At 41.3% G+C, this 13,186-nt stretch overlaps 2 protein-coding genes across 2 annotated transcripts; both read left to right on the top strand.

Annotated features, from left to right (window-relative positions):
• Positions 1 to 1,880: 1,880 nt before the first annotated feature.
• Positions 1,881 to 7,291, top strand: rsl24d1 (ribosomal L24 domain containing 1). The gene is made up of 6 exons (XM_056281922.1): positions 1,881 to 2,010; positions 4,470 to 4,583; positions 4,674 to 4,746; positions 4,855 to 4,918; positions 5,647 to 5,732; positions 5,935 to 7,291. Exons 1-6 carry the CDS (start codon positions 1,930 to 1,932, stop codon positions 6,009 to 6,011), a joined length of 495 nt encoding a protein of 164 aa, XP_056137897.1. The 5' UTR covers positions 1,881 to 1,929; the 3' UTR covers positions 6,012 to 7,291.
• Positions 7,292 to 9,650: 2,359 nt separating this feature from the next.
• arpp19b (cAMP-regulated phosphoprotein 19b) lies at positions 9,651 to 11,756 on the top strand. Its single transcript, XM_056281938.1, has 3 exons — positions 9,651 to 9,863; positions 10,397 to 10,519; positions 10,617 to 11,756. The coding sequence occupies exons 1-3, from the start codon at positions 9,819 to 9,821 to the stop codon at positions 10,785 to 10,787; spliced, it is 339 nt and encodes a 112-aa protein (XP_056137913.1). The 5' UTR covers positions 9,651 to 9,818; the 3' UTR covers positions 10,788 to 11,756.
• Positions 11,757 to 13,186: the final 1,430 nt, after the last annotated feature.

Raw genomic sequence — 13,186 nt, forward strand, 5'->3', positions numbered from 1 at the left:
GGGGGGTTATGTTTCCTTCCATTTTATTAGCTGTGGGGTTGTGACGAAGACAAGGATTCTGACTATCAAAATGATAACCCTCATGTGTGAAGAGCAACGTAATCAATTTTTATAACTTTGAAACACATGTAATCCTAACCAAAGAAACTTGAAGTCTCTGTTATTTAGTGATTTTCTTTGGTTTGCATTTTAAAAAGGAAAAATATTTGCATATTGATGTGATATGATTTTCATGGGTTTTCACAGCTGAAAAGGCATTTTTACATGAGGATTAGTCGGGATTTTTTGTTTTTGCTTCAAGGGTTGAAATTGTTTTTATCATCTAAAAAGTGTTTAAAATTACTTTGGGGATTTTAATTCCGAGTTTCTTTCCTAGCATGATGTTTTTGTATAAAAAAAAAAGAAAAAGAAAAGCCAAAAAAAAATTCCAATTTTAATGTGACATTTGCCTAATTTAATAAGGATGTTTTGTAGTAAAATATTAGCCTGTGGTACGCATCAATAAAGTAAGCCCGGGCTGGATCCAGATACAACGTTTTGCTCACTGAAATCAGGCTCCAATTGTGAAAATAGAAAGTAGACTTTTATTATTATTATTTAACTTGTGCATTTCTGTTATATCTACATTTGCGTACCACTGTACACCTCTTACTCCCAAGTAAAACATCAAGGATCAGGTATTTTCTGTATCAAAACATGTCCAAAAAAAAAACCAAAAACCTCTCTGATACTCTGAAGATGGCCATAAATAGGTAATAAAATGCAATGTGTTTGACAATCTGCTTCTTTCATTGCTTTCAGCACTGTTTGTGTGTAGCTGTGCTCCAGCGTGTCTGACTGAGAGGGAGCATGAAAGAGAATAAAGGGATTAATATTACTGTGAGTTACAAAAGGGATTTCTACCATTACGATAGTAAGATACAGAATTTCCTTTAAACGTTCAGATAAAGGATTTAAGGTGAGTTATAAAAAGGATCCCTTCCCTTACAATAGTACTCTAAGTGATGTCTGCCAAAAGAATAGTCCTAAATTGATCCACCAGAGATAGTTTGGCTCTTCAAAATGTTCAAGGAAATGATAAACTAAAAGGTCTACTAAATTTTTCTTTAATCAGGTTTAATTTTGTACCCCCACGTATCAAAAAGGATGTCATTTTTCTGATTCTTTTAATTATGTGTATTTTTTTTTAACAAGACATCAAAATAAGAAGACGAACATACAGTACAGATATGGAGAAAGATGCTTTGAAGGACAAAAAGAAAGGCAGACACTTTGATAACCATTTTCAAATGTAAGTGTTGCACACCAGTTATATCATTTGAGGTATGCAAGTTGAGGGGATATTATGGCCTTCTGTCTATAATAAATGTAAGGCCACGTTCAGCAGTTAGTTTATCAGTAGAGTTGTTTTTTTATTTCAGATGTAGCATAACGTCAGAATTAATGAACATAGAATATGTAGGTGGGGGTCTGATGACAATTAAAAAAAATCAGTCTGTGTGGCAGTAGGGTAATAAACCTTGCAATAATAAACGAGGTTCCCATGATAGGACTGTCCTCTCCACGTGTCCATAGCTATATATATCCAAAGGAATTGAATCAAGTGCAATTGGAATTGGTATTTATCTATATACTTGCACTTGATTCAATTCCTTTGGATAACCATGACCTGGATGAATCAGAACATTCACAGACATACATATATATATATATACATATATACATATGTATATATATACATATATACATATATATATATATATATATATATATATATATATATATATATATATATATATATTATTAGCAACCAGCAGGGGGCGGCAAGTCGCCAGCATAACCTCTGTACGTTCACTGTTTTCCCCAAAGTAGACGAAGAAGAGCTGCGCCCCTGTTTTCGCCTGCCAGGCTGATCCACGGGTCGCGAAAATGCGCGTGGAAAAGTGCTATTTCTGCTCGGGACCGGTGTATCCCGGCCACGGGATGATGTTCGTGAGGAACGACTGTAAGGTAGGCCCACTCCCTGCTGAAGGCGCCGCTCCTGCAGCCTCATTATTTCTCCAGTTTTAATGGTTTTTTGTTGGCCGAATGCTAATTGGAGGTGCTAAGAGTCCCACGTGGGGACGTGACAGCGTAGTGCTGTCTAACGAGTCAAGTAAACGGGTGTATGATACACGTGTTAGTGTGACGTGATAGTGTTTGAATCCATCGGCTGTTTCGGGTGTCGGTTGTGATTATCGAAAGTGTTTTATAATTGATCACGTTACGGTCCAGACCCCAGCTGCCAGCCTAACAGGGGCCTGTGTGCAGCCTTCAGATTGCGGTTGTGTAGCGCCCTCCGATGGTTTACTTTCTTCTTCTTTTTGCTTATTATTGGCGTTTGGCATCAGAAATGTTGCATTACCGCCACTTAGTGACCTATGAGAAAGTCGCAGTACTGATTATTTACATTGTGCACCCGGAGTGATCCCGTTCCCGACCTCCATTCTATAAACCAGACCCAGCCTGGGTTGATGCAAATCCTTCCCGCAGTGTAACTTCTAGAGATCTTCCCCAGGTTGGTCAAAAACACTCGAGTATCTCCCGGCAGCGTCCAGCACCATCTTGTTCCATAACCACTTCCCCTTTATGTCAGCAGCGCAATTCATGTCAATGGCACTGAATCCGAAAAACCTTTTTCTTGTCCATACAAATATTCTGATCAGCTCCCATTCGTCCTTTTTGCACTTGCACCATCTCTTTATTTCTCCCCATTCTCTCAGCAGCTTCAGCATACAACAGTCTCATTTCTGCTCTCATTTTGTTCAGTTTGTAATTTGTGATATTGGGCTATACAAATAAAATTGACTTGACTTTCTCTCCCTTAATTCTTTTTGGACACTGCCAATCCCGTATCATGATTTCCCTTGCGGTGCGGGCACTTGGCTTGCGCTTTCTCAGCTTTACAGTCTTCATCATTGCAGTCGTCCTCCCCACATCTCTGACTCCTTTACATAATGCAGCAACACAATGCATTTATTTGTGGGTGCCTTTCAGAGCACTCAAGGACACCTTACAGAACACAGTTCAAAACAAAACAAGCAGCGCTGTATCAGACAGCATAAAATCAAAACAAAGCAGGGTAGACAATAAAAAGTTAATACAACAAATAAGTACAAAATCATCATCTGCACAAAACTCAATGAGGCGTGGATTAGACTGAATATGCCAGTTTGAAAAGGTACGTTTTGAGATGGGGTTTGAAGGTTGAAAGAGAGCCAGTGTTGTGAATGTCTTGTGGGAGAGAGTTCCATAGGCAGGGGGCAGAATGACTGAAGTCTCTAGACCCCATGGTAGTCAAGCAGGCCAATGGTGTAGTGAGTTGGAGAGCAGAAGAGGATCTGAGAGTGCGGTAGGGCGTGTGGATATGAAGGAGTTCAGAAAGATATGAAAGAGCTAGGTTATTAAGAGCCTTAAAGGTGAGAAGCAGGACCTTGAAGTCACATGTCCATATTCTTAACAACAAAAATGTCGGAGAGGAGCTCTCATATGGTCTCACCCTGTAACACACATAATCAGGGTACACTCTTTCTGGCGATTCCCCTTCAAAAGTCAAACACGCAGAATTACTGTCCTTCTCCCCTTCACAGAATCTAGTCATTCTTCTTGCCTCACACACCTGCAACATCCCGAAATGACTCTACTGACAGTGGCACGTGATTTATCACTCCCTTCTTCTCTTATCACTCCTTTCTTCTTTGCTCTTAATCCGAGATGGAAAGCAAGTCACACAGAGATACCTTCTAAATACCTTGATCTTAAGGGCTCTTATCTCTGATGCTTTGAAATACAATCAACGCTAACTACTGAACTTCTAGTTATCTTGACCCATCATACATCTCCAAGTTTTTCCCCTATAAACTGTCCGACATCATGTGAGTCCTTGAAAATCCCGTCTTCTCTTGTCGCAGCTGTCACCCCAACGAGATACGTCTCCTTTGTTATCAATGACTGAGTAGAGTCGCTTGAGAAATTTGATGTCTTGTTCTTCCTTTTCTTATTTTCAACCCCGCTTGTGTCCTCGTTTTCATTTCGAATTTCGCTCTCCAACTCTGACGCCATTTCTGGCATCCACAAGAAAATTTCCAAATGGTTTACTTTTGTCAGCCAGCTCTTAAAAGCTGCAATTCTGAAAACCATCATTTATGTTTTAACTCATCATCATCTGTGGGGATATTTGGTAATTGCCAGTTTTCTACCGCCGAACATAAAATACAGTTGAAACTGGATATTAGCTGTTGATGAGGTAGTATCAGTTTTTTGGTGAAGGTCTAACAGGCTTGGGTCACATCTTCGTGCCAGTCACAACAACTATACCTCTGTGTAATATCTACCTGTCTGGTAGATGGTTTTCTTACATACATTTTTTTTTAAATCCCTTTGCATTTCTTATATTTTAATGAAGTTTTTCTATGTGGTTTTAATAATAGGTTTTTAGGTTCTGCAAATCCAAGTGCCATAAGAACTTCAAGAAGAAGCGTAATCCAAGAAAAACCAGATGGACAAAAGCATTCAGAAAAGCATCAGGAAAGGAGCTGACAGTGGTGAGTTTAATGTGAGGTGTTTATGTTCTTTCCCCTACTGCCTTTACAGTCACCTTGTACCCACTTAACTTTTAAAATATATTCTTCCAGGATAACTCTTTGGAGTTTGAGAAACGCAGAAATATCCCTGTTAAATACCAGAGGGAGCTGTGGGGCAAGACCGGTAATAAATGATTCTACTACTTTTTGCATATAGTTTCTTTTCAGATATTGGTGTAGTTTCAGTGTTGAACAGAGGAATAATGAGTGATTATTTTCCTATTTTGTATAGTGGTTGCTATGAAGAAGGTGGAAGAAATTAAACAGAAACGACAGGCAAGATTTATCATGAACAGGTAAGTGAGGCCCATTTTGCCCTGTTGTTTCAACTGTTTTTCTCCAACCCTAACATTGGGGTGAAGGTTTATTCCAATTTCCAACCCGACCATTATGGTGCTCTTCCTCTTTTTTATGCATTGTTTTTATGTCTTTACTGGAAAACATCAAATAGAATTAGGTGTTGGTGCTTTATAAAGAATGAGTTAATTGGGTGCAAAATGGCCAGCTGCATGAGTATGCAAGGTCGTTTCCCTGTAACTACCCCATTATCTGTTGCTGTGATATTGGCTTAAGTAATATGACAGAATACTTGTCTAACACACACTACCTTTTTAGCTAGCATTTTCAGAAAACCACTGAAAAATAAAATAAAATATATTTTATGTGATGTTAAAATCTCAGAAAGAAAAGCTTCCCCAGACATGGAGCATGGTCATTATCGATAGCTTATCATGACTAGTTTGCTTGTCATGTTTAAAGTGACTTACCGTAACTCTGATTAGTCATAGTGCAAAACACAGCAAACATGGGAGGAATGTAATCTAATACACAGACAATTCAGAACTTGGCCATCTAAAATGGATGTCTATTAAAAATCAAGGTTTGACAATTTTGTCAGGACAACAAATATGCTCATGGTATTATAAAGTTAGTATAGACTACTAAGTTTTGAAAGTTGGTGGGAATAGTGATAGTAAAGTTTTTACCTGTGGTCTCATTCCTATCACTTTTTTCCTTCCTTTAGATTGAAGAAGGGCAAACAACTAGAGAAAGAAGAGGTCATCAACGAAGTGAAGAAAAATATTCACCTCATCAAAGCACCACATGCTGGTAGGATAACTAACCTGTTCTCTGTTTCCTCCCTCCCTCTTGTAAGAGGTACATGAAAATTAGGTTGAATATTCTACTTTTGCAGCTTGCCTATAAGATTTTGCAAGTCTTTGACCATGTCAGGCTCAGTATTATGCAACGTTTATCCTCTGGATTGGTTAGTTTATGGGTTTTCAACATCAGTTTCATCTCTTTTCAACAGGCAAAGCCAAACAAATGGAAGAAAAAATGGTGCAGGAGTTGCAAAAGGATGTGGACATGGAGGATGATGACCTTTAAATCTCATACCCAATACTTTTTTTTGTTTTTGTTTATATATACATTTTTGTTTCATGGAAGTCAAGAACACGCTGACCTTGTACACATTCCAGCAATGGGTGGTGATGCTTGCTCTGGAATACACACTTTGTAGAACACTTCCCCCCCCCCCCCCCAAAAAATATTGTACCACAAACTGATGTTTTAGCCCCTCAGTTTTGGGCTGTGAATTCTCCATTAGCAGCAACAGTTGGCTTCCATGACTCTTAATGAATAAAAATGTAGTATGTAATATAGAAACTTTCAGCATTTGAGAGAAATTTCTGTAAATATTCCATCTTTGCCATTTTATTCTGCTTTGGTTGAGATCATTATTTAGCTCGAGTTGCAGACTGATACAAAAATAGCAAAATTTAACCTGTTTTAAAACAAAAAATAAATGCTTTCCATAATGGGGTTTTTTAAGTGCTTATTTAGTTGAGTGCTTAAGACACATTTGAGTGTTACCAAGTCTACTTGGTATGCATGTAGGGAATGTGAATATATTAACAGCTGTGATTGATTATTGGTGTGGGACAAGAATTTAATTAACCATAACCTTGTTGGGACATTAACACCACTGACTAGCTGTCACTGTGTAAATTAGGTTTGGTGCACAAAAAGATGTCAAATCTTCAATCCGCTTTTGAAACGCACAGCATCACCTACCGACGGAGTCAACAAATCTTTTTTCATTGGGTTGTGATAATAGCATTTGGACCAGACTAGCTGATGGGATTAGATGGGCCATCAGACACTTAATGTAAGTGGAGGGCTTTGTTTAATCGCATAGCAACAATGTGTATAGAAAGTACAGATTGTAGGTATACGCTGGGTATACAGGGTTACATGCATAGTTTTAGTCACAAAACCACCTGACGCAAGACAACACATAATTTTGATGGTTTATGTGAAGTATCCAGAATTTATATTGTTACATTGTAAAATAATACAAAATTGTTCTATATGTAAACTTAGAATTATGGAAATAAAGTTTTGCCATCAAGATATTAATTGGATAGTGTTGCTAAGAATCAATAAAGTAGAAAAATATTTGTCCTTTTGGTGAATGAAGAGGTTACAGGTAAATCTTCAGGCCCTGGCATTTCTCTAAATATGAAATGGATTAAAGATTCAGCCTATCAGTCAGTGGGACGTTGGATTTGTAGCCATTTAACATCATCACATTGATTAACTGTCTAAAATGACGATCAAATACCTTATAAATATTGATTTCATGGAAAATGGTAGAATTGTGTTTTTTACCAGCTAAAATTGCACATTTTTAGCAGTATTTCATATTCCACTTAAGAGCTTGAAATTTGGGAGGCTATGTTTACGTGACGAGCAAAAAGTGACACGGTGCCATTGAGGCTTTCACTGATGGTTAAAGAGCAACTAGACCCTGCACTACTTTTATGTAAAGGTGAAATCCCATGTATAAGTGCTGGGCCGATCCTGGGGCCAAGTGGTGGAAGCATAGCAGGATGAAGCTGCAGCTGGTTAGATGCTTACTCATTTTAGGTGGGGGCGGGGTTGAGAAATCTGGCTGGGGGGGGGGGGGGGGTTCCAAAACTGGACTTCCCATACACACAAAAACAAGTCAACAATATTGAGTCGTCCCCCATGCATGATGTGTTGAGCAGCTCCCACAGTCACTTTGGCAAAACACGTGTGAAAAACAAAAGTAACAAATGACATATTAGTATAACCACACAGTATAACCGCACAGTATTACTGCACAGTATCCAGTCTGTCAGTCGATTGTGTAGTCGCTGTACTTGACTAGCGTTTTCCACATGCTTGCTTCAGTGTAGTCAACTTTTCTGTGAGTGAAGTTGCAGGTGGCTGCACCAAATGTGAAAACTTGCTAGATGGACGTCATTAGTAATTTTGCATATATCTGCATATAAATTAAGTCAAATGGGAGAGGAAGCACTACATTGGTCGAGAGAGAATAACAAAGTGTGGCCTTCATGTTTGCCCAAGTCAGACACAGCAGAGATGGACCACCCGTATTTGCAGGAATTCTATGCAGTCGGGCATTTAAGTGAGGAGGGGAGAGCAACATCTAAGTTATTAGCAACAGAAACGAGTCTATAAATCTCTAGAAACTATAACATGATTAAATAATCAACATGTTAATATAACATACACGAACCAAGCATTTCTTTTTTGATCCTCATTCTCATTACATTACATTACATGACATTACAGTCATTTAGCCCACACTTTAATCCAAAACGACTTGCAATAAGTGCATTTAAATAGGAAATCAGGAGAACTCCTCGTCACCAGAGGTCATAAGTGCATCTAAACAAGCATCTAAGAGCAAAACCAGTGCTAAAGTAAAAGTGCAAGAAATGAGTGAATACACAATAAGTGCTAAGAGCAAGTAACAGGAGGGTAGTAGTTCTTAAAGAGGTGAGTTTTCAACCCACGCCGAAAGATGGGCAGCGACTCCGCTGTCCTGACATCAGTGGGGAGTCATTCCACCCCTGTGGGGCCAGGACAGAAAGGAGAGCCGGCCGGGACCGGGTCGATCGGCAGCAGGGGCCTCTGAGCGACGGGGCAACCGGGCGTCCCGAGGCAGCAGAGCGAAGTGGGGCGGGGGGTGCAGGGCTTGACCATGGAGATAGGAAGGAGCTGTTCCTTTCACTGCCCTGTAGGCTAGCACCAGAGTCTTACACTGGATGCGAGCAGCTACTGGGGAACAGGAGAAGGGACAGGAGAAGGGGAGTTAATTGTTTGGGAGAACTTAGGGCGGTTGAACACCAGACGAGCTGCAGCTTTCTGCACAAACTCCAGAGGTCTGATGGCCGACGCCGGGGCGCCAGCAAGGAGGGAGTCGCCGTAGTCCAGCCGGGAGATGAGCAGAGCCCGGATGAGCACCTGTGCCGTCTCGTCGGTGAGGAATGGGCGACTCCTCCTGGTGTTATAGAGGAGAAGCCTGCAGGAGCGAGCAACCGATGCAACGTTTGCAGCAAACGACAGTTGGTCGTCCAGGATCACACCCAGATCCCTCGCAGTCCGAGTTGGCGTCACCACGGTGTTGTCAATGGTGATGGCCAGGTCTCGGTGCGGGGGAACCTTTCCCCCGGGAGGAACATCTGCTCTGTCTTGTCCAGATTGAGCTTCAGGTGGTGGGTCGCCACCCACTCCGAGGTGTCAGTCAAGCACGCAGCAACGCGTGTCTCTGCTTGCGTGTCAGAGGGGAGGAAAGGACAAGATCAGCTGGGTGTCGTCGGCAACAAGGGGGGGAATGTTAACAAAACACATAAAATCTTGAATATAGTGATACAGAATATCCCCAGATCACAGAAAGCCGTGTATGACACGCATCATTTCAGCCATTACAATTATATTTATTAAGGGTGGTTTTGAATATTTCATACGTTTTCTCTCATATATAGATTTAACGTAAAGTAGAGAATTGCACCCACGGCACACACAAAAAAAGCATTACGCCATCTTTAAGATCTGCTTGTAAGATGACAAAAACGCTAATTATCTATTTCGGCGAACTACTGGAGCATTTTTACAAACAGAGAATGAAGCAGCAGCTTTGTTGCGGCGTCCCAAACGTGACCTGGATCGACTCGCTCTGGCGTCGATTCATAAGCCTGTGCTCGGACTGGTTCATTCACCGGCTACTTGACTTTACTGTGTTGCGGCTCCTGTCAACCCGCTCAATTCCTGCCAGTTTTAGTGATTCCCTGTCAGGGTCAGTTGGTTGATAGTGATATCTTGTTGTAGTAATTTTGTGAGACGGGTTTATATTTAATAGTTATGTCTGAGGAAGTTGAAGGAACAAGGACGTCCGAGGAGCTTCAGGTAGGTCAAAACGTTGGGAATTGCTACAATAGCTAGCCAACCTTGCTAGGCTACTTAGCTAGCGGTTGTAGTTTACACCGGAGGCGCGCCGAGCTCCAGCCGCGCAAATTAGCGGGCTACTAGCATCAAGCTAGTTAGCGTCAACCGAGGCGGTAGCCGGTCGCAATTGATTGGCTGGCGCTAGCGTGACAACGGTTAGTAGCTAGCCAGTTAGCATGGGGGGGGCAATCTTGTCGACGCCAGCTAAACTCGTTGGTACGTTTGGTTCGTGGCTAAACACTGCGAAGTCGGTAGCTGGCGTGGCAGACTAGGATAATGGTGTAAATCAGCTGAAGTGTTCTCGTATGCCTGCTTGGTATCGGCTTTGGGACTATTAAGTTCGCGCCTGGCTCGACTGCGTTGTTGGAGGACACTGCAGTTCAATCTAGTCATTTTTGGAGGTTATACCGGGTCTTCACGTCACATGCTGCAGTTGGTCGTGCAGATTAACGGAGCTCTTATTTCCCCATCTTCTCCACGCTGTCGTCCAATAGGAAATGGAGGATACAGTAATAAATCCGGAGAAAGCCGAGGAGGCCAAATTGAAGGCCCGGTATCCTAATCTTGGAGCCAAACCCGGGGGTTCTGACTTGCTCAGGAAAAGACTGCAGAAGGGGGTGTGTTTAACGTCCAACACTTGTTCCCAGACAGCTGTATTGTTGAAAGATTTCACGCTTGAGGCTTCTTCACATCTTATGTGTCTTTCCTTTTCAGCCAAAGTATTTCGATTCTGGCGACTACAACATGGCCAAGGCAAAGATGAAGAACAAACAGTTGCCCATGGCCCCAACAGAGAAAACTGAGATCACAGGGGATCACATCCCAACACCTCAGGACCTGCCGCAGAGAAAACCTTCAATCGTGGCCAGCAAGCTAGCTGGTTGATTGACACCGCATTTTAAAGTTTACTGTTTTGTCACCATTCCAGCATCCATCTTTTACCTACCAGTCCCCTTTTATGTTAATGTTATTCTTTGTGTGGATTCTGGAGAACAGTTTTCAAATCGAGTCGCGTAATGCAGAAAACTTGGGCAACTTGCAGGCATTAAGTGAACAGGTGATGCAAGTTCAAGAAGTATGAATTCACTTGGTGTACAATTTGAAAACACGAAACAGAAGCTATGATTCCTTACTTTGGCAGAACATTTTTCACCCTTTACAATGTATACCTCCCATATAAGTACAAGAACAGTAAGCCTTTGTTTTTAGCCCTAGGGAGCTGTAGTTACTAATGACAGTGCTTGAAAATAATCTTGTTTTTGATTTTTTGAAAGAAGCAAAACTATTAAAATTATCAGACAAAAAATGTTTTCAAGTTGCCCATTTATGTAATGCATGTAATGTAAAAAGTGGTTTCTGAATGACCTGGCTAAAACGGAATTGTGTTGTGATAATATTACGTGGTTGGCTTCATAAACTCATGGGATCTCGCAAAGAAAATGGAGAAAGTTCTGCTAAAGTAAATCGTTCTAGCATTATTGACTCCTTGAACATGACGCCTCTGCCCACAGCTATTTAATTTGACATTTTAGCAGTGAACTCTGAATTGAATAAAGCTTAACAGCTGATCCTTTTTTCTTTTAATTTGTTATGATAACGTTGATTTTCAAAGACTGCTGTTGATCTGCATATTGCCCTGACCTCTTAAATGGCCTTAACAGTAATGAACCACTGGTCCTCCTGAGCAATATTTGCTCACTCAGAAAGAATCTTGTGAATCTAGCCTGAAATGTCTGCCACTTTGACTAGAATCATGTCTGCTTTTACGGCATGCAGCTCCCTTGACTTGTCTAGAGTGTGCATGTACATTTACTGTGCTGTCACACTGTGCCATTTGTTTTGTAAATAAAATAGTTTTGCATAATACCTTCTCTGATGAGTCATTTTGTACAGTTACAAATGGTATTTCCCTTTGGGTGTCCAACAATGTAATGAACGTAAGCTACTCGGACTGTTTACTTTGCTCCGGATGGAAGTTTAGAGTGCATTGTATTCAAAAGAAAAATGGAAGAAGAAGAAAAGGGAAGTTCAGTGAGTGCGTCACAAATCTGGTAGGCCGCTTGTTTTCCGAACTGGTTTTCTTCTTCTAGGAGTCCACTTTTTGAAAATAAAAACCATCGCGACCCAATTCACAACATGCCTGATCTATAAATCGCGAGAAGAGCGAATTTATATATAAATGAACGTTCCTGACCATCTTACTGCCATTTCCGCATCACCTTATCTTGTCTTGAACAGGTAAAGCAGCCATTTAGAAGAGATATACGTTTGATTAATCACAGCTTCGTTTATGCGCGTGCTCTTGAAAACATACACATGTAAATAAATGCGTTATAATTGAGGCCAAATACACTCACCGGCCACTTTATTAGGCACACCTGTTCAGCTGCTCGTTAACGCAAATTTCTAATCAGCCAATCACATGGCAGCAACTCAATGCATTTAGGCATGTAGACATGGTCAAAACGATCTGCTGCAGTTCAAACCGAGCATCAGAATGGGGAAGAAAGGTGATTTAAGTGACTTTGAACGTGGCATGGTTGTTGGTGCCAGACGGGCTGGTCTGAGTATTTCAGAAACTGCTGATCTACTGGGATTTTCACGCACAACCATCTCTAGGGTTTACAGAGAATGGTCCGAAAAAGAGAAAATATCCAGTGAGCGGCAGTTCTGTGGGCGAAAATGCCTTGTTGATGCCAGAGGTCAGAGGAGAATGGCCAGACTGGTTCGAGCTGATAGAAAGGCAACAGTAACTCAAATAACCACTCATTACAACCGAGGTATGCAGAAGAGCATCTCTGAACGCACAACACGTCAAGCCTTGAGGCAGATGTGCTACAGCAGCAGAAGACCACACCGGGTGCCACTCCTGTCAGCAAAGAACAAGAAACTGAGGCTACAATTTGCACAGGCTCACCAAAATTGGACAATAGAAGATTGGAAAAACGTTGACTGGTCTGATGAGTCTCGATTTTTGCTGCGACATCCGGATGGTAGGGTCAGAATTTGGCATCAACAACATGAAAGCATGGATCCATCCTGCCTTGTATCAACGGTTCAGGCTGGTGGTGGTGGTGTAATGGTGTGGGGGATATTTTCTTGGCACACTTTGGGCCCCTTAGTATCAATTGAGCATCGTGTCAATGCCACAGCCTACCTGAGTATTGTTGCTGACCATGTCCATCCCTTTATGACCACAGTGTTCCCATCTTCTGATGGCTACTTCCAGCAGGATAACACGCCATGTCATAAAGCTCGAATCATCTCAGACTGGTTTCCTGAAC

The sequence above is a fragment of the Lampris incognitus genome, chromosome 6 (assembly GCF_029633865.1).
Source record: "Lampris incognitus isolate fLamInc1 chromosome 6, fLamInc1.hap2, whole genome shotgun sequence".
Taxonomy (NCBI): domain Eukaryota; kingdom Metazoa; phylum Chordata; class Actinopteri; order Lampriformes; family Lampridae; genus Lampris; species Lampris incognitus.

Coding starts and splice junctions, on each gene's coding strand:
- rsl24d1 (XM_056281922.1), top strand. CDS start 1,930: ATGCGCGTGGAAAAGTGCTATTTCTGCTCGGGACCGGTGTATCCCGGC. Junction 4,584..4,673: donor CAGGAAAGGAGCTGACAGTG/GTGAGTTTAATG, acceptor ATATTCTTCCAG/GATAACTCTTTGGAGTTTGA. Junction 5,733..5,934: donor CATCAAAGCACCACATGCTG/GTAGGATAACTA, acceptor TCTTTTCAACAG/GCAAAGCCAAACAAATGGAA.
- arpp19b (XM_056281938.1), top strand. CDS start 9,819: ATGTCTGAGGAAGTTGAAGGAACAAGGACGTCCGAGGAGCTTCAG. Junction 9,864..10,396: donor GGACGTCCGAGGAGCTTCAG/GTAGGTCAAAAC, acceptor GTCGTCCAATAG/GAAATGGAGGATACAGTAAT. Junction 10,520..10,616: donor GGAAAAGACTGCAGAAGGGG/GTGTGTTTAACG, acceptor TTTCCTTTTCAG/CCAAAGTATTTCGATTCTGG.